General features: G+C 39.4%; 1 protein-coding gene across 5 annotated transcripts; it reads right to left on the minus strand.

The window, feature by feature from the left end:
* Positions 1-10,350: 10,350 nt before the first annotated feature.
* hlfb (HLF transcription factor, PAR bZIP family member b) lies at positions 10,351-27,948 on the minus strand. 5 transcript variants are annotated; one of them, XM_042397714.1, is made up of 5 exons: positions 27,920-27,948; positions 23,244-23,369; positions 21,059-21,400; positions 12,892-13,106; positions 10,351-10,820 (listed from the first exon to the last, which is right to left on the minus strand). In XM_042397714.1, the coding sequence occupies exons 2-5, from the start codon at positions 23,359-23,361 to the stop codon at positions 10,602-10,604; spliced, it is 894 nt and encodes a 297-aa protein (XP_042253648.1). In that variant the 5' UTR covers positions 23,362-23,369; positions 27,920-27,948; the 3' UTR covers positions 10,351-10,601. The 5 variants fall into 5 exon arrangements, with proteins under 5 accessions (XP_042253648.1, XP_042253646.1, XP_042253645.1 ...); XM_042397712.1 differs by lacking the exon at positions 27,920-27,948 and adding an exon at positions 26,373-26,998; XM_042397711.1 differs by lacking the exon at positions 27,920-27,948 and adding an exon at positions 25,337-25,467.

Raw genomic sequence — 27,948 nt, forward strand, 5'->3', positions numbered from 1 at the left:
AAGTGTTTACAGACCTCTGACAGAGTGATAACTGGAATAGGAAAAAAGCTTAAATGTAGTTGTAATAAAGTGAACATTGATTGGTGACATTTGGTTTTGATGGTCATCAGTTTTCGGCGGAATTTGGTTTGGGTGAGCTAACAAGAACCTTAACCCTAACAAACAAAAACATCACATCAGAATAAATAGATAAATAAATAGATAAATAAATAAAACAAGCGTTCCCATGGGGACGCTATCAGTACCACAAACCAGATAAGATGTCAGCCATTGCATACTTTTAAAAGCGGGGAGGAAGTTATAAAGGTAGTTAGCGGGGTGAGACGGGCCATGAAGGATCTTGTGGACTAATGGTGTAGATTTCAGCTTGTGGTCTGTGATTTTGGTGCAGTAACATTTTGTCCACACGGTTCCGTCATTGCGTGTCGAGCTGAGCTGACTGAACTCAGCTCATTGTGGGGACAATTTATTGGAATAAAGCCAAACCTTTTGTCAGTGGAAACCACCAAAATGGTACAAGGAGTCGCCCAAATTATCCCAACCTGCTGAGTCTCAAACATCTAAACCTAAAGGGAATCTACAAATGGCTCCTGATAGCAGTTTGCAGCCTTCAACGGTCATCTTAGAAGTCTCTTGTGAAAGTTTTCCAAAAGTGCTAAAACAACTGAGCAGCAGCAGTTTGAAGTTTGTAAAATCAGAAAATTATTGTCCACTTAAAACAGAATAAAACACAAATAGAACTACTGTTGTGCATAAAAGATGTGATGTCTTTTCTCGCCAGTTTTCTGTATTTTCGAATTGGAAACAACAGCCATCATAGCAAAATAAGAGTCTGGATGTTTTGTGTTAAAGTATCTCTGGTGCAGAAAACATTTAAAATTCCTTTATATAGACACTTGTTCCACAACAGCAGGTCTCACTGATGTTTTTATCTTTGAAAAGACACAACAAGCTGGAGAAAATGGAAGCTGTAGCTGCAGCTGTTATGATAAAATAACCTTGTTAATAATCATGTGACATGTGATCGATTGTTATGGAAACTGAACAACAGTAGTTTGACAAATGACTTGAATTTTAACTCACTTATACACATTTTCTGGAGCTAAAGGTTGTGAGATGAGAAGTTCCAGGAGAAGCCACTAAACGGACCTTCAGTTAATATTATTTTGTATTTGATTATGTTTGTATATCTGGATTCAAACATTATTCTCAAGGTTTAAATTGCTTTTATGTAAATGTACATATACAGTATGTCTGTTGTTTTTGGGAACGTGCTGAAAATACCGATGCTCGTCTCGTCAGGTGATTCATGAGTTACTGTACAAAAAGATCAAATAAAGAAAACATGATGAAGATACGTGTGATCACACATCATCATACAGGATTAAATTAAACATTAAATGACCCAAATCTGTTTTGATCAGGTGTGAGAAATCTGTTTAATTTCTTAATTTTTCAGATAAATGTGACTCTTTATGCTTCTTGTTTTCACCTCTGGAGGCGTGTTTGTTGCAGATGTTACATTAGATCATATTTATATGCTGCTGTTTATGCTGTTTACTGAGTGAAACTTAATTCTGGACCATGGAAACAGTATTTTAATGAAAATGTGATAAAAAAAAAAAATGCTTTGATGCTGTACAGTATGTTCTTTTCAACACCAACCTGGACTTTTGTTCTAATATAGTTTAATTTTTAATTTTAATAATTTTGAAAGATCACATATGAAAAAAATCACACAAATGATCCTGAACATATTGTTTAATATTATTTTCTTTCTTAAACTGATTAATGTGTAAAGACAATAATGTGACCAGAATCTCAAAATGTGCATTAAGATTTTATTGAACCTGTCTACAAAAAAATGCAAATCTATTAATAAAAAAAGAAAACTGAACAGTCGTTTGTGTGTTATTACAAATGTCAATGGGCTTCTGAATGAGGTTTTTATACTTCCTGAACAGAACCTGGCAGGTTTCTCTACGCAACAGGAGCCACGGACCAAAACCCCGAACCCCAGTACGCCCCCGAGAAATAAATACATGTACAGATGCCTTGGATTTTAAGAAAGTGCATAATTCCAATAGAAGTTTAGTCTCTTTAATAACAATAATTATGTCTGTAGCCAATAAGGATGCACACATTTTGTTCAAAAAGATAATCTAATATATTATATTGGAGAAATTAACATGAAATTTGGTAAAAACATTCAAGGTGTCTAGCTAGCAACACTTCATGCTATCATTAGCTCAAAACTGGTCCAACACTTTGGTTTATGACCAAATATCTGCAAAAGTAATGACATTCTTATCAGCCTCAGCTGTACTTTGTGTTTACAGCTAATTAGAAAACCCTAAAATATGAGGTGACAAGAGGTGCGACACAAAGCACAGGCCTATAGATCACCTAGGCCGCTAAAGGAGTTGTTTGTCTTCACCAACAGATGTGGTTATAGCGACACAGCTCATGTGTTTTCTCCTCTTAACGTTTTTTCCTTCCTTTTTCTCCATTGACTTGCATTGTTTTCATCTGGTTTGATTTTCAAAGTCTTACTGTCAGTTTTCGATTGACAGTCAGGCCACCAAACACTGACTGAATGGTGCCTTGACCCCCACTTGCCTCTTTGTTTGGAGGACTGAGAGGACTTGTCTGGACTGGTGGTACCACTGTTGCACTTTTTGGGGGTCTATAGAGCACCAATATAGTCAGGGCATGTAGTATAGTAAGTTTTATACCTGCTAAACATCAGCATTGTCATTGTGAGCATGTTAGTATGGTGATGTTAGCATTAGGTCCAAACATGACTGTAAGTAAGAGAATACAGCCTTAACACAGCCATTCTTTGTCTTGTTCATAATGTTCTGATGAAAAGCAAAGAAAAAAGTGAACATAATCAAATGGTACAGATCGGGTGAATGCAAATGATATACTTCATTATTACCAAGAAACTGCTTTCTAACCAGCAGAGTCTAAAGCTAGCTTTATCTTCTTGATCAACAGTCAAGCAAACACAGAACTAGCATGATTCTGTTCTTGCTAGTGGTTTGTTTGGTCATAAAAATTAAATGTTGAGGTTTTAACTGACTTACAAAAAGTGAATCCTTTTTAGGATCATGTGAACAGCAGATGTTACTTTCAGCATGAAATGAAAATCCGTGGAGGGGGAGCATGACTCAGAGCACTGGCTTATACTGTCATGTTGTATTTTCATACAACAACAGGGAGTGTTTCATGGTCTTCTCACAAATTTTGAACCAGCACTAAAAACTCTGAACTTGTGGGATTAGTAGAATATCCCAATCTGTTCCCTTTCACTTTGAGAAAATGGTCTTACATAATGACAATTCCAACTTAGTGGGGTGTTAGAGGCTAAAACACGAGACAGAATGAATCAAAAGAGCCGTGCATGTTCTGTACACATTGGGATTAAAATAAAGACTCTGGTTGGACATTTAGCAGCCAGATATTTGGACAGGGACACGATGTTTGACGCTTTTCACCTCATGTTGATTCGTTTCACATCTTCAGGCAGTAACTGATCTGTCTGAACTGAGCCGGAGGATATTTTTAGATGTTTCTGACGAGATGGACACACAATCGTTAAGCTGATTGTCATTATATTTGTACAACATCATGACTGATCTTACCATGTGAGTCCATCACAGTCTGGACTAGCTCCTTCTGCTTTAAGTCCAGACAGTGTTTCACATTGTTTGATTATCCAGGATAAAGTGATTCTGTTAATTATCATCCAGCGATTTCATGTCTTTGCACATAGAAGATTGATATGGTAATCGTGGATGAAGTTATCTTGAATAAAGGTGTACTCTTGTAGGAAACCATAATCAGAAACCATAATCACAGTATGATTTGCTTAGTTTTTACTGGAGCCGCACAGGAGTTCATTTAAAGCCCATTATAATATATCTATCTATGCAATAAAGCCAGTCATGACAACAACAAACTGAGCCCAGTAATCAGTCTTACTTACAAGATTTACCCATAATTTAAGATAACTTATAAAACGTATCAAATTATTATTATTGAATAGCATATTCCCATCAAAATGTCAAAAGAAACACTGAGTTTTATATATACACAACTTCATTGGATGACTCACTCTGTCCCACTTGTTATTAGGGGTTCATGGAAACAGAAGTTTTATTTTCCACCCTGAGCAGAGTCTCTGCCTCTGTTTTAAATAAATATATCCATCACTTTTTCATGTCACACATCATACATTCATGCAGGTGATTTTTGTCATCCTGCTGCGGTCAAACAGTTGGTATGGAGGTGCCTCCCCCTGGTGGTCATCATTGGACTTGCTTTGACTGGAAATCATCACTGACTTTAGATACAGACAGGAGGGAGGGGGGGACAAAGTACAGAAAAAACCTGAATAAATAAGTGGAGAAACATAACAAATGCAGATGCTTCCACACAGGTGCACTGCATGGTACAATTAAGCAATTAACATCCCATCATGCTCTGTGGGATGCATAAAAACACTGAGCAGGTCCAGTTGATTTGTATCAAGGTGGCAAGAGGAAAAGATCTAAGTGGCTTTGAAAGAGGGTTGATTGTTGGAGCAACAGATGGCGGGAGCTTCAGTCACAAAGACTGTTCAGCTGGATCGTGTTTCAATAAGAACAGTAAGATTATATCAATGGGAAAGACATTATTAAAAAGGGTTGGAAATTGTGGTCAAGTGCATGTTTGGCGTTCACCAAGGGAAAGGTCCAGGTCTGAATGCTTGACCCCTACAGTGAGGGGATCTCGTGGCTCTGTGATGCTTTGGGGGGCATTTTGCTGGCATGGTTTGGGTCCACTTGTCCCCTCAGAGGGAAGGATCACTGCTAATCAATACAAAGTTGTTGTGAGTGATCACTTTTATCTCATGATGAAACATTTCTATCCTGATGGGAGTGGTCTCTTCCAGGATGACAATAGGGCACAGGGGGTCACTGAATGGTTTGATGAGTATGAAAATGATGTGACTCATATGCTATGACCTTCACCGTCACCAGATCTTAACCCAACTCCCACCTATGGGAGATTTTGGACTGACGCGGTAGACAGCGCTCTCCACCACCATCATCACAACACCACATGAGGGAATATCTTTCTGAAGAACGGCGTTCATCCCTCCAGAAGAGTTCAGAGACTGTAGAATCAATAACAAGGTGCTTTGAAGCTGTTCAGGTCGTCCAACACCTTACTAACACACTTTATGTTGGTTTTTCCTTTCATTTGTCACCCGTCTGCATGTGCAGATGTTTTGTTCAAACATTCAAAGTATTTTAAATTTAATTTCTTACTTGTGTGATGATGCACTTTTATGTTTTGGGATATTTCGGATTTCTAATGTCTAAACGTTGTCTATGAGCCACATAATCCTCAAATTAACGTTATATCTAAATTAATTTCTACTTAATAATTAATGCAAATAAATCAGCTAACTTAAAAGTTTAGTCTTGATTTGGAAGGGTGTATCAATAGAAGGAGAAAAGACATAACAACACTTTTTCAACATTGATTTTAATTCTTACATATTATGATTTTGATATTATTTTTGCAGACAACCTTAAACAACCTTTTAATTGCTGACTGCTTACTTTTAAACAGACTTGAACATTTAAGGAGACAGAATGGCCATGAACACTACCAAACTCTCTATACCCTTTATTTTTAGGAATTATTAACAGATTCATCATTACACCAAATAAACTACTGAACATTTAATTGTCAACTAGAGGTGGAGATCACCAGCCAAATATCATTTATGTGTTGAGTATTCTTACATTAATAATCCTGTAAATCTGCACAAACTGCGTCATTAATCTCTTAATTATTAAAGTCTCTTTTCATTAATCTAAACATGACTAATTCCCTTGAAACCCCTGAAATGCACCGTAATCGTTTGAAGCTGCGGCGTTTTGATTCACACGAGGAGAAAGATGAGACACAGACTGGATTTGAACTTTTATTTTGTCATTTTTTCTTTTATTTATTTTGATCATGAGAAACATAATTAAGGACAAATATAGGAAAAATATCTTTGAACACAGAATCAAACAAGAAGCAGAGAGAACTGAACACCAGGTTGCAGGAGAGAGATAAATCACACCAAACAAAAGGAAAAGGAAAAAATAAAGATAAGTCAAGGTTGGGTGATTACATTCCTGTAGGCCAAATACAGCCATGAAACTATACATATGTAAGCATCTATATGGACGTGACTTTGTCCTCGTTGAATTAAAAATTAAAAAGTAGAGGAGCAGAGCACCTGGTGGAAAAGCAACAAAAGAACTGAATCAGCTGTTGTGGCACCTGCACAGGTGAGCTGGAGGGTTTGAGGTATTTCAACTACACAGGGAGGAAAGGATCGGACACGAAGCAAACCTCGGAGGATTTCCGTAATGCCCATGCATCGCCCCGACTGGTCGGGCACGCCGTTTTGGTAATATTTCTGAATATATTTATATGTATACTGTAGTGCTTATATTTATGTAACCCTTTCTAAAATACACAGGAAATATCTATGTAGGAAAACACTGTACAAAAAAACAAGAAGAATAGCTCTGTATAAACATTAAAACCTTTAATATATCAATATATCCTTTATATACTGTGTTCTTTTGGTCTGTAGTAAAGAGTACTAAAGTGATTCCACAGTATAAGACAACACCACTCACCCAACGCACTGTGTTTCAAATATACATTCATGTCTCACTCGGCCACCGGGGGGCGCACTCATCGCTGAGCTACACTTCGGAAAATATGACGGAGAGAAAAATGAAAAATGAAAGTCATGCTAAAAGCCGTAAGGAACCATCCAACTGGACTGACGGGAACAAGTTTGGTTTCTAAATTGGATAAAATTAAAAAGAAAACAAAGAAAAACAAAGAAAGTTGAATCTTTTGAACTTTTTCTGTTCAGTTTTAAGAAAAACTGTACCACCTTCGTAGCTTATAAAAAAAAAACCTTTTCAAAACATTCAAAAACAAAAAGCAGATCGTGTTTCAGCAACAACAATCATTTGTTAAAGGAAAATCACATTTTTTTTCTTTTTTTGACAATCTGGGTCTTAAAAAACTGTCAACTAACACGCAGAATATTTGGTGCTAGAAGTTTGTTGTGATGTAGCGAGAACAAGCTAACAGTTAACATGCTAACGCTAGTCAGTCACGTTAGCTTCCCAAACTTCTTTCTGTTTACTCTGTACTGGACCTTTTTCAATAAAACTGGATGGTTATAAGCTCTCCGATCCTTCATAATCAAGTCACCTTTCTATTGGTCAATGGCAGAGGTTTGCATGTCAAAGTTAAACTTGACGTGAACAGTTACAGAGATTTACTGCAGCAATTCAACTGAAATTAATTAATTTTACAAAACCCAGGTTGTAAAAAAAATGTGTTTTTCCTTCACTGTATCATGACAAGCTGCTTCCAGAGCATCATCAGCTTTCACTAACAAGCTTGCAAAGACAAAAACAGCGGGACATGATCTTTTTAACTAATTGACATTTTGCCCTAAACACGACGTACAAAGTGGCTTACACTCAAACTTCAATAAACAGTTTGCAGGGTTCTGAAAGCACGAGGCAGTGTCATTCAGGACAGCTCGAACTGAACACTGGCAGAAAAACGACACAAAAAGATCCAGCTCTTTCTGTCACGCTTCTGTTATGCCTGTGTGACACTGTCGTAACGCCGCCATATGGGCAGCATAAGGTTGCATGACACAAACTGTGATGCCAACTGACACGTCTGGTTGCTATTTGATTTGTGCCAACCTGCTCGTCACGGTAGAAATCCCTGCACATGCCCTCCTCATCCTACATTCATCCCTGTAAGGTAAATTACATGCATGATCTATTTAACAGGCCGGTTAGTGTGAAATAAAGCTGTGATGTTGCTCAAACTTTTTATTAAGAAAGACTGAGAGTTCAAATGTTTTTTTCTGCAGACTCTTAACAGTATATCCTGTCTGTCGGGTAGTGAAGTGACTCTTCATGTACTGATTACAGATTTGAAGATTACTCACATTAACTCACAAGTTATTTTCTTGTACACAAAATATATTATCTTGAGTGCACAAGTTAGTGTTTGCAGAGGAAGTTATCTTTTAACACTTAAGATATCATCTTGAGGTTGCAAGATACTGTTTTGTTCCCACAAGATATGTTTTATGCACAAGTTATTATCTTGTACACAAGATGCTGATACTGACTGATTAGCAGTATCTTGTTCACCAGAGATATCTTGCATGCTGACGTTATCTTTGTGCAAGATAGAGAATTTATTATCCTGTTTGCACATGCACAGATTATCGTGCTTGTAAAAAATCTTGAGTGCACCAGTTATCTCGTTTGCAGAGAATATCTTGCACAAAATATCTTGCGCACACAAGTTATTGTTGTATCTTGTTTGTGCAAATCACATAAGTAATATCTTGTTCACACAAAATAATATCTTGAAAGAAGAAAAATCCTTTTTTTTGGAACTCTGGGATGTGTAAGTGTCAGCTGTTCTGTTAGAAAAGCAACACAATTAACTACAAAAGCAACAATTAACCACTGTAAAGTAAAAACTATAACTATTACGAACACCTGATCTGTTGTTGTTGTAACCTCCCACTTCCACAGTAGATTTTTCTCATGGAGCTCAGGCTGCAGTGTTTGGATTTCTACAGTGTTCTCTGTTTTTATGTCTGAACAGGAAGCAGTTTTTCAGATTGAGCATCACATTGAGCATCACAGTATCACGTATACAGATAAACACATGGACGCAGTAAAAGTGGAGGACGTTCAACCATCTACAAACACTGAAGACACCGAACTGAAGGGTCACATTTATCAACAAATGCTCAGTTCACACAAGCACAAGACCTGCAGTCTGAACTCACCTCAGTGACACTGAAAATAGACTTTTTGTTTTTTCTCCGCAGGTCGACTGCATCATTATAAAGCAGCAGAGTGAACGTAAACTCTGTCAAACCTGCAGCTTGTTAGTGTGAACTGAGCAGAGACTGTACATGTGCTGAAGCAGTCGTTTAGCCTGGTCGTATGTGAACAAAGAGCCTAAGGCAGAAGCAGACAACGAGGCTGCTGAGGGCCCCTCAGACACAACGGGGGGGGCCCCGAAAACAAAAAATGTCGACTCTCTTTGGGTTCCTCTCTTTCCTGTTTTTGTCATAAGTATTTAAACATACACTCCCTGATGTTGCTACAGCAAATTTAAGGGTTTATAGTAAATATATTTTGGGCTATGCTAACATATTTAGGTTATAACAAATTTCAAAAAATTTTGGGGTTGCTATAAAAACGTTTTGGCATTTTGGGGCTCCATATCAAAATCAGTGAGTGATATTGTTTTGCTTTTTTGTATTTGCATTTTCCATAAATATCAAATACTGCTTAGGGCCCCAAAAAAAGGCGTGAACTGGCCCTGATAGAAAACAAACAAACAAACAAACAAACAAAAAGAGGGTGATTGAGCAATAGGCAAGCGGCAGGAGGCGGTACACATTCATATACAGAGTCATTAGGAGCAGAACGAAGGCCGGTGCAGGTATGTACAGGTATGTACATGTGAACAGGTGCATTGTGGGAACACACCTGCAGGGGGCGGAGTCTGTGACGGTGGGTTCAGCAGAGAGCAAGGCGTCGGTACAAAGAGCTGTAGTTCTAAAGTGCCGTTACCATACTCTGGGTGAGGAGGAGGAGGAGGAGGAGGGAGGGGGGGGGGGGGTTAAAGGTCAGTGTTTCTGGGTCAAACCGAAGAGGAGTCCATGAGGAGAGTTCACATCCTAACAGGTGTGTGTGTGTGTGTGTGTGTGTGTGTGTGTGTGTGTGTGATTCATGTCTGTGAATAATGGGCTCGACTCACGGCAGGCGACGGCCGCCGCTCAGGAGCAAATCGGCCGTCTTTAAGCAGCTGCTGGGTGACTGTTGCCATGGAAACAGATGAGCCAGGCATATTATAAAGACACGAAAGGTTTTGTTGATAATTCTCTTGTCTCAGAAAGAGGAAATAATCTGGTTACATTCTGTGAATCTTTACTGCTGCACACGATAGACGTGATGTCACTGTTAAATGTGATATTTTATATTTCTGCAGAGCCAAACCAATGATGAATTGATCTGCTGACCTGTACTGTTATTGATATATCTTATTCCTCTGTGCTGTAGACCTGTGTTATTGTCCAGAAACTATTAAAAACACGTCACTAACACACTGTTAGTTTGGCTGCATTCACTGGATTTGTTGACAGTAAGAAAAATACAGAATATTGACAAAATGATGTAATTTGCAGCAGCAGCAGAAGCATATTCATGTTTGACATGAACTTTTTCTCCATGTTTACGTTCTAACTCAACAGAACGTAATCATCTGATTGGTCCGTTATATAACCTCCAGCAAACTCTTTACCTGCCGTGAGTCGAGCCGTCAGGACTGTTTCTGTGCTGCGGATGTGAGCGGAGGGTCGCTGGTGGATCAGGAAGGGGCGGGCTCGTCATTTTTCAGTGTGTATGTTTGTGTGTGCATGTATATATACTGTATATATATATATGTATATGTGATGTGTGTGTGTGTCCTCACAGCGGCCCGTGCTGTGCCTCGTACTTTGCCAGGACGTTCTTGGTACGTCCGAGCTCTTTCCTCAGGTCGGCCACCTCTTGCCTCAGAGCCGAGTTCTCCTTCTCCAGGAAGCTGGCGCGGATGGCGATCTGGTTCTCCTTCAGCCGCCGTGCGTCTCTAGAGCGCTTGGCCGCCATGTTGTTCTTCCTGCGCCTGGCCCAGTATTTGTCATCCTGCTCGAAGGACACAAGAGAGGAGAAGAAAAGGGATTACTTCAAAGAAAGACAAATCCATTTTTGTGATTCATTCGTAAGATCTGAAGAATCCAGAAAGGCAACAACAAAAGCACATACGTACCCTCGTTTTTACAAAAAAATCATAGAAAACCTGATTCAACTGATTCAACTCTCCTTTACTCAACTTTATTTATAATAGCTGCCGTAATTCTATATTTATATATTTATATTCTAATGCATCAGTTACTTGCAGCAACTCATCACATGTTGTTAGAGCTGCAACAACTAGTAGATTTTAAAAAAAAAGCTCAAATTCTCTGATTCAAGCTTCTTCAATGTGAATATTTTCTGGTTTCTTTAGTCTTTTATGACAGTAAACTGAATATCTTTGGTTTGTGGACAAAACAAGACATTTGAGGACGTCATGTTGGGATTTGGGGAACAGTGATCGAAATTTTTCACCATTTTCTAATCAATTAATTGAGAAAATAATCGTCAGATTAATGGATAATGAACATAAACGTTAGTTGCAGCTCTGCTTGTTGCATGTGTCAGTGAGTTGTTAGTAGTTCCACCACAGAGTGATTTTTCTTTTCAGTTGTTTTTAGAAGCCTGAAGATTTAAAACTATCCACTTATCAACAAGAAACAGGCAGCAATTATAGAAAATTCAGAAAAAAATATGTTATTTTGTGCTGCGGAGGTATCTTTTGTCTTCTTTCTTATCCTGTGAACCATTTCAAGGTCAATTTGGAAAAATGAAGAAAACATTATTTTCTTCTTTCCTTTTCAGTGTGAGATGAAAAGATGGCTGTCATAGTTTTACATTTCTGTTTGTGTTCAGATTAAATAGAAGAGGTGCAAAGTGTTTGTTAGGATGTGAGCTTTAGAGGTGTTGACTTTTGGGCAGAGCCGATGCTAGCTGTTTCCCCCTGCTTCCAGTCTTTATGCTAAGCTAGGCTAATGATGTTTTAACACACAGACATGAGACTGATATCCATCTAGTCATCTCACTCTCAGAAATAAAAAGAGTAGGTGTATTTCCCAACAAAAAGAGAGAAGTCAACTACAACTCCCATGATGCATTTTGGTAAAAAACATCCAACCAGTGAGCTGGAGCTAAAGATTAGCCTTGATAAAACATAAACGTGATAAAACATCAGTTCACTTTCATATTTTAGGTGAATTTTAGATGAGTTCAGCAACCCAACTGCAGCAACAAAGTGTTTTTAAGGTACTAATTCACAGTCAGAACATGAACCTATAGTGTGTTTATATTATGCAGGAGACTCCTGTGGTTGAGAGACGTTGAGGAAATCATTAAATGGACATTTATACCTGAGAAAAACGCTTCACAACTGCTCCCTCTACAACACATAATGCAGCTTTAACATGTCACACCTTCTCGTGTCCGTAGAGAAGGTTCAGAGTTGTTGTTTTTTTTTACTAGGAGACTGTGACCATTAGTGAATTATCAGCCTCGGTGTCTCATCGATGCAGAGCTGTTTTCATGATCAGCTTTCCGCCGTTCACCGCTGGACCGCGGCCACGCACGGAATCACTTTTTATTTCAACAAATTAAAAGCCAAATCCTCTCAGCCTGACCTCACGGCCGTCACATACAGCGCCGCTCCCTTCATTCAGGCTGATATAAGCCTCTTAAAGGACACGCCCCACCGGAGCGGGACCCGGCCAATAGGAGAGCGGCGAGTCGACTGTAATCAGCACTAATGGTTCAATCAAAACTCGACACCGACGTTCTCTACTGCAGTTTAAAGGTTTTAGTTTTCAGTTTTTACAGTTTGGAGGCTTTCTACTTTCCCTCCTTTGATTTTATTTTAAATTAATCTTTATTTCATCTGTTTTTTCTGACAAATATCTTACTGTAAGAGAAGAAAAAGCAGCAAATTCTCCATCCTGAGAAGCTGGAAATGTGTTTGATAAATGACTTAAATCATCAATTAATTATCCAAAATAGTTACTGATTGATTTTCTTATGACTGACTGATTGATTAATTGAGTTAAACTGGCTTCAGGTGTGTTTTTTTTTATCAGAACCAACTCCAAATTACCTTCAGGTCTTCGGGGATGAAGACTTTGCGAGCTTTCTTGATCATCGGCTGAGGTTTCAGCTCCTCGGCCGAGAACTTGCGTTTACGCGGGTCGAACATCTCCTGGCCCGGCACGCTGGACAGCGCCAGGTCGGCCGGGTCGGGCTCGTATCCCACGGGGACCTGGATGGAGTCTGGGTCGATGGGGCTGGGGGTGTTTCTGGAGGTCGGGAGACCTGGAAGAACAAAAACATCGGAGTGAGGACGGTCTGTGCACGCCAAAATAAAATCAGACGATCATGTCGGGTTCCAGTTTGATGTTTTACGGTTGTAACGACACTAACGGACGTCAGACATGAGAGATCCAACAATAAATAATGTTCCTGTCATTAAAGGCAGCAGCTAACGATTACTGTCTCCTTCCTTCACTGTGACATTTGAGCTAGAGCTGAATAATACTGAAAAATAATAATAATAATAATAATACATTTCATTTATACAGCACTTTTAAAAGGCGCTCAAGGATGCTTTATATAAATGAACAAGAACAAAAATAGGAGTTACACACAACAACAACAAGAGAGGAGCAACAGGGAAGATAAAAAAGTAGAAAACAAATTCAGTAAAAGAGAATAAAAGACCAAGAACACGTAATGTCATTTAAACTAAGAGTTCAGCATTCGATAAAATATTTACATATTCATAGATTCTGTTTTTCTGATTGATGGAGAAGAAGGAGATCTAAGAATTTCTGAAGAGTAATTTAACTTTTTGTGCAGGATCTGTTAGTTCATGTCTGTGTGTAGTGACGAGCTGCGGCCAGCAGGTGGCGACAGACCTGATGTTAAACCAGCTGCAGTTGGTGAATTAAAAGTGTTTTTTTTAGCAGCTCTGTGTGACACTGAAGTGAAACTATTTAACCATGAAAATGTGACTCCCGTTTCCTGTTTGACAGCTCGCTCGAAAAGGCTTTAAGTGAGTTTAATGTTCTCGTTGGGATTTCAGCCCTGACCCGCTAATGGACTCTCCATCTCCTCTCTCTCTGCTGCGGCTCGTTGAGTGGGCTGTAACGAGTCAATCAGAGGAGACGGAAACCGTGGGCAGATTGTGAAAATATGAAAAATGGGAATGCATGTCATATGTAAGGGATGAAAGGAGAGCTGTGATATCAGACATTTCTCTTTTTGCAGAGCTGATATTTTTCTGTACATATATTTCCACCATCAGTTATTCTTTTATCACATTATATTATATTATAAATAATAATATATATTGTTTGTCTGAGTCTGAGTTAAACTAACTGCTCGACAAGAATCACCTGAAATCATGTCCAACGCTATAAAACTCCAGTTTCAGTTATATTCAGCATCTGTAATGACAGTCAGGCGTGATGTAACGCTGACTGTGGGTGTCTTAATTAACTCATGACTCCAACTGTCAGAACCGGTTTTCAATTAAATCTTTAATAAACGTCTCAGTGTTTCAGTTTCAGGTTCCTCTGTGATGTAACAGCGATACACATGAAGAAGAAATGTGTCTGTTTGACTGCAACTGTACGACTTTAAAGACATTTTACTGACTGTATCAAACGTCTGTGACTCTCAGTAGCTGCGGATGGTGAGAACGGTGTATGGAAGCCAACTTGTGCCCGGAAAAAAAAAAATTATGACCAAAAAAATAAATAAATTAATGTAAGTTAAAATTATTGAGTTGTCTCATAATTCAACTTAGAAAGTAATAATTTTGAATTACTCATAATTTGGACTCATTTTGACTTAGGAAATTATAATTTGATGAAGTTTTAATTTTAACTTTGACTTGCACATTTCAACTTGAAATTTCAAATTAAAAGGTTCAAATTTGACTTTCAAACTTTGACTAAAATTTTAATTTTAGACTTAAAACTCCAATTCCTACGTCAGACTTTTGACTTTGTATCTCATTATTTAATGTTTTATGACATAATAGGTCATAATTTCTACTTATTGTGACTTAAAAATCATTATTTTTACTTAAAAAATAATAATTTTGACTTATTTTGACTTACAAAAGATAGTTTTGACTCTTACTTTAAAAAATCATTATTTGGACTTAATTTGAATTATGTTATACGTTTTAATTTCAACTTAAAAAGTTAAACTAAAAAAACTTGAATTTGGCTCAGTTATGTCGTGTTTTTACTTGTCATTTCTAATCTTTGAGCTTTATTTGTACTTTCTTGGCAGGACCTCCAGAGATTTGACATAATAATAATAATAATATTGTAATAAACAAACATTTCTTTAAAAAAGAAAACACATTTTAATTTAATTGTATGTTAAGATGTTTTTAAGATGATATTTTAATGTTTTAATGTGAGAACTCGTTTTACAACCGACAGTCTGACGAGTCCCTTCGTCATTTATCGGGTCTGAATGAAGATCTGAAGATCAATGAACCGAACGCTCTGCACGACGCCTCCGCGAAGTCACGAGTGCAGGTGACCGAAGGCCGACCGCACCGAGAGCAGCGACCGGCTCCCCTCCGAGTTCCTGGAAGAGAATATTTGTTTTTCCTCTCCAGCTGGTCCTGCAGAGGTCAGGGGCAGGTGTGTGTGTGTGTGTGTGTGTGTGTGTGTGTGTGTGTGTGTTCATGTATATCTATCTTTGTGAGGACTAATTAAGTTCCTAATTTTGGGCCGGACCTTCAGAGGGCTGTTTGAGGGTTCAGTTTTAGGATTAAAGGGAAAGATATCTACTTGATTTGACTCATTTGGACGCTGAAGCTTCATATTAGCACAATCTGCGCTACAAGCCGGCTAAACTTAAAAACATTTCTCCTCTGTTTCGCCCTCCATCCACTGAAATCTTTTTATCGATCTCAGGGAGTTGCATGCTGGAACTGTTTGTTGTTGGTGTAGTGACTGTGTGCAGCTTCCTGAGGTCACAGTGAGGTCTTCAGGTCTGGTAACATCACGTCTGCACAGAAACCAAAACCAAGACCAGCGTCTGTATCTGACAACCTGCTCTACAGACGAATCCAGCGACTCGTTTGTGTGTTTCGCGCCTCTGTTTTTGCAGCGTCAGAGCGAAGGGAAGACGTTTCCTCCGCCGGTGAAAGCAGAGATGTTTGTGTCTTAAAACGTAGCTTCTGTTTGTACGGAGCTGCTCATTAAAACCATCATCAAACTCCTGATTTCTGTCGTTGTAATCAGAAGAAACGCATCATTTCATACAAATATCATGTACATATATATAACACATGATGCTGTAAAAGTGGAACTCAGCGAGGAGGCTGTACTGTAGCTAACAGGAGCTTTGATGGAGATTTATAGGAGTTAAATGTCATTTCATGGAGGCTTGTGACTTTTATTTGCTGGTTTTTCCAAAGTTGCTTGTTAGAGCAGCTGATAGTAAAGAGCTGTCTGTAAGAACTGGAGTAAATTTCACTGAAAAGTTAAGTTTAGTAGATTATAATCTGTATTTAATGACATATGATGACTATATTTTCAATTATAACTGTTTTTATGGGATCTCTTGGACATATTTCTTGGCAAACAGTGAGATTCTTTTACATGCCTGCGTTCATCTATAAACAGCACCAGCATGTAACTCATTTTTACATTTCTGTTGGGATTAAACAAACATTTTCATTCCTGAGCGTTAAGATGTATTGATGGATGTGTTTTTTTAACTTTTAAACAGGATAGTTTGAGATTCTAAAACAATAATAATCTGAGTTTCTTTTCATCATATTTGGGAGCAGATTAAATGTTTCACCAACATATAAAATATCAGAAGAGATTTCACACTCTTAGATGAACGAGTGAACAGGAGGAGGAAACATTTCAGGTTGAGCAGCGACTCCACCTAACGAGCAGGATGAGGATGTTTGTGTTTTTATAAGTCCCCCCCCCCCCCCCCCCCCTCCTCTCTCTCTCTCTCTCTCTCTCTCTCTGTCTCTCGCTCTCTCTGTCACTCTGTCCGTTTGTTTTTCACTATCTGGTAAACTCTGGGTAACCCTGGTTGTTCCTGCCTCCTTATCTGCTGGACAGTCACAAGGCCGTGTGGGAATACAAATATGCCAGATTATGCTGTAGATTACTCTGCTATATTTAGACACCAGAGGAGCAGATTACTGAAGCTGAAGCTGCACTTTGATGTCATGACCTTTGATGGAAGACGTGTTTGAATCCTTTTAATGAAGTCAAAATCAGTAGTGAACGACTCGATTACAGGTGAAAACCAACTTTACTTTAGTACAAGTGTTGATGTCTTCACATTAATAATGAAAACTGGAGTTTTTCGGGTCCTGAATGATTAAATTTTCCTCTGCAGGCTGAAAAATAAATAATAGTATAAATAGATGTACTTATAAATATGTGTGTCAACATTTCTAACCTTTAATCTCAACATCACAGAACCTTTATGAGGACGTGTTTCTCTGCAACCTGTTAATCCTGCATTAAATGAGACTCATCATCACCTTCACTCAGACACATGAGTGTCTTCTTCTTGTTCCTTCAGTCGGATGTTTGTTTGTTTTTTCATTCATCTGCAGAAAGAGGAAAGTTTCTCTGAGCTCCAGTTTAACAGCTGGACGAACCTACGAGCAGGATTTGTGACATCACAACTAGTTTGGAGCCAATCGTGGTCCAGTATGCAGCTGCTGTTCACTAACACTGAGAATGAGCTTAACAGTGAAGAGGAAAATTCAGACGCAGATTCACACACAAATTATTATTCAAGAAAAGTGTTTTTATATGTTTTAAAACGTATCCGGAGGGAATCTTTAAAATATCAGCCTCACTTTTTGAAAAACAGACATCAGTTGACGTCCTGCAGCTAATTCTGAAATCCGCTGTCGTCCTAAAGACACGAAGTGAACTCTGAGCCAGGAGGAGTATCCCAGACTGACTCATGCATTTTAGCTTTAGTGTGTCTGTGTGTGTGTGTGTGTGTGAGAGAGAGAGAGAGAGAGAGATTATTAGTTAATGTGAGTGTAAACACAGAGCTGGAAACTTGTGTGCGTGTGTGTGTGTGTGTGTGTGTGTTGATGTGAGGGTTGCCGCCCCCTGACCTACTTCTGCAGGGAACACTATGTTCTTTAAAACACTGATCTCATGCAGGGACAGGCACGCACACAGAGACACACACACACACACACACACACACCAGTGAGTCACATGTCTCCGCATGCTGTGAGAGGACGGCTTGTTTTCATGAGGAACACGGAGCGAGTCTAAGAGTTAAAGCCTAAAGTTCCTCACCTTCAAACACACACACACACACACACACACTCTCTCTAAGAAGCCAGGATGTCTGTCGAGGTGTTGAATCTCACACTTTCTCTCACTCCCCGTCATCTGTACACGTTTTCCTCGCGGCGCGGAGCGAGTGTCACTACTCCGAGAGGTCGCTTCACCAAACACACCTGAGCTCATCTCACCTTTGCACCGTTTTCCTCTCCCCTCGCCCCTTCTGGTCACGATGAGGATTCGAGGATTTGAACTTTGCACTCTTCGCTCAGCAGAGTTAAGAGCTGTTGCTTAGTTTCGGTGAAGCTTCTGCACGCACGTTCACCGAAAAGATTTATTTTATCAAAGAGTCACCTGACAGCCAGGTGATCGAGGGCCTGGTGAGACGTTTCACTACTGAAACCAATCACATCGGCTCCATTTACACCTAATATGAACTGATCTGTTTCTGGATCATGACATCAAGTAATGAGCCTTCAGTTTACTGTCATAGAGACTAAAGAAACCAGAAGATATTCACATTTAAGAGGCTTTGGAAATTCTTTCTTAAAAAATGACTTAAATGATTAGTATAATTATAGTTTATTAATAGTTGGTGATTAATTCAATAGTTGGCAACTAATCAATTAATCAACTAATTGTCGCAGCTCTAATTTTAACCCTGATTTTGTTGCTCTGACTCTTCAGATTTGGGTTTATTTTCTGTCACATCGGTTGTCGTTTCACGTCCAGCTTGAGGTCATGATGACTGATTAATTACCCGAACGATGGCTGACTAGAAGACTCCGGATTATGCAAGCAAATACTTGGAATTAAGTGTACCGGCTGAACACTGTCTCTATTTTCTCTACAGTTAATCCCAAATTACAGAGATTTTTCCAGGAAATTTCTTGGAAATTATTGGTAAATCACTCTGAAATCACCAGCCAGTAAAATAATGCGCTACCAAAGTTTTTATATGTTGTCCAAACTCTTCTTGGCTGGTTGCCTGGCAACCTCACCTTGACAACAAGACTTCTTGAAGTCAGTGCGCTCTGCCAAGATCTAGTTTTTGTTGTTTTAACACTCTGGTTTTCGTACACATGCTACAAAAAAGATATAACTTAGTGAGCTTTGTGTGCTAGCTCTTCCTCCCTTTTCCACTCTTTACGCTAAGCTAAGCTAAACTAAGCTAAGCTAACCTGCTGCTGGCTGTAGCTTTATACATGGCAGACAGATAAATGTCATCTTTTCCTCTAACTCTTTGCAAGAAAGTGAATGTTGTTGAAACCCATAAATTCCCAGAAGAAATACTGAGGACATGACTACAGTGTTATTTAAAGCTATAAAAGTAACTGATGTAGAATTTTAATCAACGAACAGTTTCATCTCAAAGTCATTTTAACTGATTCCTGCTGCTTGATTGCAAATTAAACGGCCGGTCGATTGAGATATTTCAGCACTTGATTGGTTTTACTACACAGAGATCAAATCTCCTCTGCAGCCCTGAACGCCTCCTGACTGCCTGTTTTCTGCTCATCCGTCTCTGCTGTTCACTCAAGAAGACAAAAGCCGCTGACAGACTGTCCTCCTACTGCAGCTACGACTCATCCTGAACAAGACAAATGACTTTCCTTTTGTTTTTCAAGACTGGTAGCAGAAAGGAAACTGGAAACCAGTTGCTCAGAGTTATGCTGGTGGCTTCTTCTATTGTTGAGTGAGAAATGTAGTCTTTGTTTTGCATGTTGTAGACTTTTAGATCTATTGATGTGTTTTTCTTTTAACTCCAGACATCCATCGGATTCCACTCATTTCTGTGTGGCATTAAAGTCTATTAACAGTCTCTTGAAAACAGAGCTGAAATGATTAGTAAATTAAACAATTAGTTGATTAGTCAATGGACAGAAAAATAACCCCAAAATGCTGTTTTTCTTAGACTTTTATGATAGTATACTGAATATCTTTGGGTTTTCAAACAAGCAATTTAAATGTGTTAACTTGGGCTGCAAGAACAATTTTGACATTTTAAAGAACAAACAAGCTTAAAATTTGCTGTTTCAAGCAATTTTTACAGTGGACATCAAATAAATCAATAATGTTACATTATCATCACCCTAAATAACCTTGTCTGTATCAGTTATTTCTCTATTTAGTTTTGTTTTATTATTTAATTGTATTTAAATTGTTTTGTTGGCGTAAATGTGTGGTGTTAATAACACAATCTAACCTTAGACTGGTTCACTTCTTATCTTAGTGATAGATCTTTCAAGTCAATTTGGGCAATTTCTCATCCTCCATACGAGCAATCTTTAGTGAGGTTCCTCAAGGATCCGTCCTAGGTCCTGTTCGTTTCTCAATACTTTCACTGCTTTGCTGATGATTATCTGCTTTATCTGCAGCTAAAATAGATTCACCAGTGTCATTTAAAGACTCTTAACATGTTCTGGTTACTTGCTTTCACAATATAGTTGATGTTAATGGTACAACCCTTACCTGCCCTTCCTCTTCCTTTACCAACACTCAATCATTTTCAGTCAATCTGGGCAATATCTGATCATCTATACTTGACATCTCCTGCAAGATTCCTCAAAGATTAATCCTAGGTCCCGTTCTTTCTATCAATAAATTTCTGTTCACTGCTATGCTGATGACACTCTGCTTTAAGTACATATTAAACTTAAATAAACAACTCTAAAGGACTTTCTTAAGAATACCTGATATTGAATGGTTGGTAAGATTCTCCAACTGAATGACACCAAGTCTGAGATTATTTATTTATTTGCCCCAAAGAGGAAAAAATGGAAAACAACAACTGCGCTCAACAGTAAAGTTATCAAATATAGCAGTGTGGTTCAAGAAATGGTTAGATTATTTACTAAATGGGGTTAAACTGAAGCATGAGTCTCGAACTGGAGCTAAAACATGAAAGTCAGTTTAAGATGGAGGTGGGAGGCGTTGGTGTGTTTGACTCACCTGCTCTTGCCGGGCTGCTGTGCAGACAGTTCGGTGAGACGACGCTCGTGTGTACAGAGGTGGAGGCGTGGTTGCTGAGGTCCATCACCGAGGGTGCTGACGTGGGCGGGGCTGCTGGCATGATTGGCGGCTGGCGTGGCGGAGCGTGTGGTTGGTGCTGGGCGGGGCTGGAGGGGATGCCGTTCTCGGACAGGAACTCTTCCAGGTCCATGTACTCCAGCTGGAAGGTGTCTCCGTCGTAGGGCAGGGTCTTGTCCCACAGTGTGGGGCCCAGAAAGGCTGACTGGGGGGTGCTGCGCTCCTCCTCCAGGTTCTTCTCCTTCTCCTGCTCCTTATTGAAAGCTGCACAGCAGGACGGAGAAAGAGATTCAGTCGGTACAGACTCAAATATCAAAACTCTTTTTCTTCTTCAGTTTTTTTGTCATTTACTAAACGAGCACTTTATGAGCAACACCTGTGCAATCTAATGCAATCCAATACAACAGCTCTGCCATAAATTCTACTTTACATACATTCTCAGTTTTTGTTATTGAGGTTGTAGTGGGTGCTGATGGTCTATTGGAGTGCATTAAATTCTAAAGTGTTTCTAATATTTGGCCCCCTGAATGTATTTTTATGGGGTGGACAAAAACAGTGTTTTATGAGGAGGGAAATGCATGTGTGTTCGGTTTCTGGGTATACACACTGAGAAACACTGCATGATAACACGACTGTATTTGTTAAGAAGAAATCTCCACAGCGCAATATGTAAGATTTGGCCACCTGCTCCCAACAAACACGGTGCAGCGTATCACAAAGCTGACTGTTTACAGTGAATCTGTGCTACGGCATCGTCAAGATATCATCATGCTACAGAGACTTCAGAGTAAATTACCAAAGAGCTGCACACTTTCTCACAATTTCAGCAATTACTTTTGTCTTTTTTTAGTATTGTGAGATTCTTTCACCTCTAATAAAGTCCTTAAAATTAGTCAAAATGATCACAATTCATGTCCACAATGAGGCCATAAGCTGTGACAAGAAAAGGCTGCCAGAGGATCTTTTAAACCTTAAAAACTTTTAGTTTTGGGGGGGGCGACTGTATTTAAATCCTGTTTTTGATTGAGGTCACCAAGGTCACACCCTCATTCATATTTGTGAATTCTGATACTTTTCAGACTAAAACCTACAATTTGTCAGTTTGCGAGGCAGCTCGATTCACAAGATCATGAGATCCATGTTGTCAGATTTCAAATTAAGAGCCGCCGATGTTTCCGACCAATCAGCGTCCTGTAAGGATTCTCGCGTGATCTTGTGAATCCAGCTGCCTCGCAAGAGAAAACGGTGACAGACAGTTTCTAAGGACGATGGTTCTGTGTAACAAACCATCTGATATGTCAGGTTATAAAATTTGACCATTTTTAGAAGAAAAACAGTCACATTTTTATTCCATATAAAAATAAACGGTAATAAAAGGGAGTTATTACTCTCCAGCAGGTTGTTATACATGTAAAGAAGTGTGGAGAAAAGCTTCAACGATGAGTTTTTGATTGACAGAAAACTATTTTGATAACTGATTGTTTGAAATCATTTTTTAAGGAAAAAAAACACCTAAAATGCTCTCGATCCAGCTTCACAAGTGTGAATATTTTATGCTTTTCTTCATCTAATGTGATAAATATAAACTATCTTTGGGTTTTGGACTGTTGGACAAAACAACTCATCTTAGACATTTATCTTAGACTAAAGGATGAATCAATGATATATTTGTGCTGGTTTTTTAAACCTGTGTTGGGTGGGAGGGGTTTTGCTGGGGGGGGCGGTGGTGGGGTATTTGCACCTCAGTATTTCTAAAATCCTGACTGCACCCCTGATGCTGCTTCTGCTTCACACACACACACACACACTTAACACATGTTCACATATGAATGTCACACACATCACATGACTGCTCATCTGTAGCTAGAAGTGTTTATCACCGTTCAACATTCCCACTGCTCAAAGCAGGAAACTCAACACATGCTGGTATGAAAAGTTTTTCGCCTGAAGCTGAAGAGTTAAACAACCACAGTCCAGGTTTAATGTCTGGAGCTCTGACAGCTCTCAGATTCCTCACTGCGCGTATTTAACACGACTTTAAATCACAGCCTAATAAATGAGCAGTTACAGGACTGTATTGGCAGCTTTAAAACGCAGATAACTTCACCTTCATGATGCAGCGGCAGCTTCATCGGGTTTTCCAGAAGAGACTTCAACACTCCGTGCGTCGCTGGAGGCAGAAAACTTGGATTTAACGGGATGTGATGTCTGGACATCTTCTCCATGGCGCCTCCTTGCATTGAGAGTCCAATCAAACAAAAATCAACACACACAAAAATAGACCAAAAAAAGAAAAAAGAAAAAAAAAAAAACAGAAAATATATATTAATATATGTATTTAAAAAAAAAAGGAAATCAGCTGTTGCGGTGGCTGTCCTCGCCTGTGCAGCTCACATGGATGAATGTAGAATAAAACAGAATAAAAAAGCCCCAGATTAAAAGCGGTGAGCTGGAATAAACCGGGACGTGCAGTGACCGGGCTGCAGGCTGCAGGACGCGGACAGACCGATCACCGGGACTGCTGACGTCAAACCGAGAACCCGCCTCTCTGCCTCCACACCCCTCCTGCCTCTCTCTCTCTCTCTCTCTCTCTCTCTCTCTCTCTGCTGTTCACACACATATTTAACCCTTACATGTTCATATTCTGACCTTTCATAATTAGCCTCTTTACCAACCACAGATCATTCATCAACACCTCGTCAGTCATTAATAAACGTGTCGTTAATCCAGAGTGAAGCTCTCAGACAGCAGAGAGAGTTTATTCTTTTCACGCTGTTTGTTTATGGAGATATTAAATGTGAAGAAAACAGTGTTTTTGAATGGTGGTTTTTGAATTTTTTTGAATAAATGTGGATCAAACACTCAATAAAAGTGTATCAGCTGCACAGAAATGTTTTAAAAAGTTGAAATATTTCCATTTTTGTATATTCGGAGTCACATTAGTGTTTTTTCACGACACGTCATCAGCAAAGTCACAAAACCTTCTCTCTCATTTCACCTCCATCGTTTTGGTTTTTGTGTTTATTCTAAAAACTGCACTGCAACTAAAACTTGGTCCTAAATTTCTGACTCTGTCTCTAAAACTCCAAATCGTCCGTTAGGTGGACGAGTCTGACGGTGAGATCTAGTAGCATCGTTTTGATCACCACGTTTCTCTCATACAGAATCTGTCAACTTTCATGTCAGACAGCCCAGAATCACAGCGTGAAGGTGCCTTAAAGCAGAAACGTGACGTTGCGTAAAGCGGAGCCTTTATTTCCAGAGGAGAGAGAGAGAAGGTGTGGACCACAGCGAGGCGCTCTGCTCCGGTTTAACTTACAAAGATCAACCAAACTGAACTTTGACCCCAAATGCCGAGACGCACGTCCAGAGGCCTGGACAGGAGTCGGAGGTCAGACTCTTGCGTCCTATAATATCTGCACATGGCAGCTCTTTAAGATTAGGTTCACAGCTGCAGTTAATATTTTAATTTGTGGTCACTTTACTGGTATCATTTTTAATGTTTTATTGTATTACGATCAAACATTTTTTAACCTTATTGTTTATTTTCATTTTAGTTTTTGGCCAAACTTTGACATTGTGAGCTGCATCTTTACATGAAAGATGCTACAAATACTTATTATTATTATCATTGTTATTAATAATATTTAAACAAATACAAACTCAAGTCTCCTGCATGAAAGTTGGACCACAGTACACTTCATTACATCTCAAGGAGACATTACTTCATCTGTACTGAATGTTGAAATGCAGAATCATCCAATATGAACTTATTTCCTACAAGCCAGGTCAAGATCAGCCTATAAAAGACCCGACGAGAGTTCAGTTTGTCTAAAGTGCAGAATATAAACTCTGACGTGTTGCTACGATCCTTAAACTCAGTGGAAAATGACCTCAACCCACTAAAGGCAGCTAAATACTACTTGATGAAACATTTAATCTGATAAATAGTTAATTTTCCATTAATACGTTAAACTGATGTGTCCTTTCTGCATAATATTTCATTCATCATATCAGGTTATGAGTGTTTTTATTGTGGTTTTATTTTCATTATTTTTTAACATGATGATGATTCCAAACTCACTTTAAACTGCAAAAAAGTCCTGATAATTATAATAAACCTCACACACACACACACACACGCACACACACACTGCAGAGAGGAATGCTGGGTCACATGAGTGGGCCGGCTTGACCTACTTTTGTCCAATGAGAGGCCTCCGTCTCCTGCTCTCCTCCCCTCCCCTCCTCCTCCCCCTTTGCAGGCCGGTCACATTGAACCTCATGTGCTCCAAACTGAGAGAAAAACAAATCCTGCTAGAAAGGAGGAGGAGATAGGAGAGGAGGGGGGAGGAAGAGGAGAGGAAGAGGAGAATAAATGAAAGGAGGGGAGAGGACAGAAGGAGGAGAAGAGGAAGAGATGAGGGGAGCTTTGACGAACTCCTATCAGCCTCACTCTCATTAAAACTTCCTTAGCAACAGCGGTTGCTAAAGCACGGCGATGTTGTGACGACCTCTGAGAGGCTGAAAGTAGGACAGGGCTTCGCCGCGCCTGCAGAGCGGTGACCGGGCCAAACAGAACCTGACTCATGAGTTTACAGTTCGTCCCAAACATTCATCATTCCAGCTGATAAAATATCCTCTGATCTAAAGTTGCTCTGATTTTTTTAATAAATTGATTAATATTTGACTCTTTTACATACAAAATAAATCTTCAACAATGACGTCTAATAACATGGATATAAATAATTAACCGTGAAGGATGAAGTCGGCTCATTGGTTCATATAGTTTCATGTTTGTGTTTTTTTGTTGGGGACTATTTTCAGTGGCGGATGAATCCACAGCTGTTGCTCTAGTGAATGTTTATATGATATAACAGCAGACTTAGATCACTTCTCTGTCATGTGACGTCTCTCTTCCATCTTCACGTCTCCGTTGCATCTTCGTCACGTCTGTCGTGTTTTTTTGTCACATAGTAACATTGTAACATCAATCAGTAAAATCTGTCAGTCACTGATTAACGTGTTTGTTGCTAGTGTGTGTGTGTGTGTAGGCGTATACGTATACGTATGTACATGGACGTAGCGACCGGCTCCTTGCTGCATCTCCAGCTCTCTGCGTCCTTGCTGTAAATGATCAGGCTCATCAGGCTCAGGATCCTTCTCACTAGAACACTCGATTAACTTCTTCAATCATGATGCAGCTACCAAACACATGAATTGGTTGGGACCTCACCATGTTATGAACGGACACACAGGCACAGATGGATTTGCAATCCCTCGCTGGTGACATCTGAAGATCTCCATGGAGGCAATGGAGCCTCCTCTTCAGTACTCCAACGATGCGCTCAGCTGTATCTCTGGTTTTGTAGTGAGCATGGTCGTACATTTCCTCACTGTGATGTGTTGGGTTTAGGAGCAGGGAACCAGGGTTTGAGGGGATCATCAGAGTCACCCAGGAGAATAAGTCCCTGCTGGCTGCAGGATCCTGGAGTCGTGGGTTGATCCTGCTCAGCAAGCCACAGTTCGGCGTCACATATTGCTTGAACATTTATGCTGCTGTATCCCTTTCTGTTGACATGTAGATGCTCATCCACAGAAGGGGCCTGCAGCCTTACATGTGTACCATTATTTGTTCCAACCACATTTGGAAATCCTGCTACGGCAATAAAGGAAGCATCTTGCTGAGCTCAGTGGAGACCCTGCAGACAATCCCTGGATTTGTGAAGTCCGACAGCTTCACCCACAGAGTTCAGGAAACTCCTCGTAGCTGTTGCAGGGTTTAAAGTTTTCCAGCCAGCAGGATAGTTTCTCCAGTTTGTGATCATTGTATCTCTCTAACGGGTTGTTTCTGTTCCTGAAGACTCTCTCTCTTCCTTTTCCTTCAGCACGGAGCAGCGAAATTTTTCTCCTCTCTCGTCCTTTTTTTGTTGGAAAAAACGATCAATATACCTCCGTCTCTGTGTCTTCTAACCGTCTGTTGCCAACAGACTGTTGCCATAGCAACAAAGCTCTCACCTCAGGCTTAGCTAACTTTCCTACTTCAGATTAAACCAGTCTTAATATTTATGCAACAGACCGAGACTAGTATTAAACTAAGTTTATGCATCTTTCCCCTGATTGGTCTGTTTTACTGTAAGCAGACAAAAATAAAAAACTGTAAATTTGTGTTTTTTGATGTCATGTCCTTTATAACAATAAACATGGTGATGGATGGATTTATATTCTAGTTGACTTTGATGGTGTGTGTGATGTGCTGTTGTGTGTAGCTTTGTATTATGTATAATGTGTCCTGTGTGTCTTTGCTTTGTACTGTTATTATGCTGTTATATGTTTTAACTGTAAGGGACTGCAGATGTAAATTAGCTTTAAGCTAACGCTGGTCCCAATAAATACAGTGTATATATATGTATGTATATGTATAAGTGTTTTTCCATCAATCATTCATCAGCGTCTCAGCCACAATAGATCTACTGTGAAACTTCCAGAAGAGGAAATTGGATTTTCCTCCTGAACACACGGGATTTGTCTTTAATTCATGCTCAGGAGGTCATTTGGACAGTTGATACCTCAGGACCTGAATTACACAGAAGCTCTTGTTTTGTGGGTCAGTTTCCTTTATATCGTGCTGAAAACAATGACGACGACGTGGTCATGTAATCCCGATGTGAGCGTGTGTGTGTGCACTTGCAACGGTCTTTTACCATTACATGGTTGAAATTATTATTTACATAACCAAAGCTGGGCTGAATGAGCTCAGTCAGAGAGTTGACCTCCTGGTACCTCTTAAGACTCAACGCGGCGAGCCAAGA

This window comes from Thunnus maccoyii, chromosome 20 (assembly GCF_910596095.1).
Source record: "Thunnus maccoyii chromosome 20, fThuMac1.1, whole genome shotgun sequence".
NCBI classification, from domain to species: Eukaryota; Metazoa; Chordata; class Actinopteri; order Scombriformes; family Scombridae; genus Thunnus; species Thunnus maccoyii.

What these genes read in the sequence shown, in the direction of transcription:
- hlfb (XM_042397709.1), bottom strand. Translation starts at nt 23,843, where the DNA reads ATGACTGACGAGGTGTTGATGAATGATCTGTGGTTGGTAAAGAGGCTA. An exon ending in AAAGAGGCTAATTATGAAAG is followed by an intron (nt 23,370 to 23,785) that starts GTCAGAATATGA and finishes TCTCAATGCAAG; the next exon opens with GAGGCGCCATGGAGAAGATG. An exon ending in CAGCAGCCCGGCAAGAGCAG is followed by an intron (nt 13,107 to 21,058) that starts GTGAGTCAAACA and finishes TTGTTCTTCCAG; the next exon opens with GTCTCCCGACCTCCAGAAAC.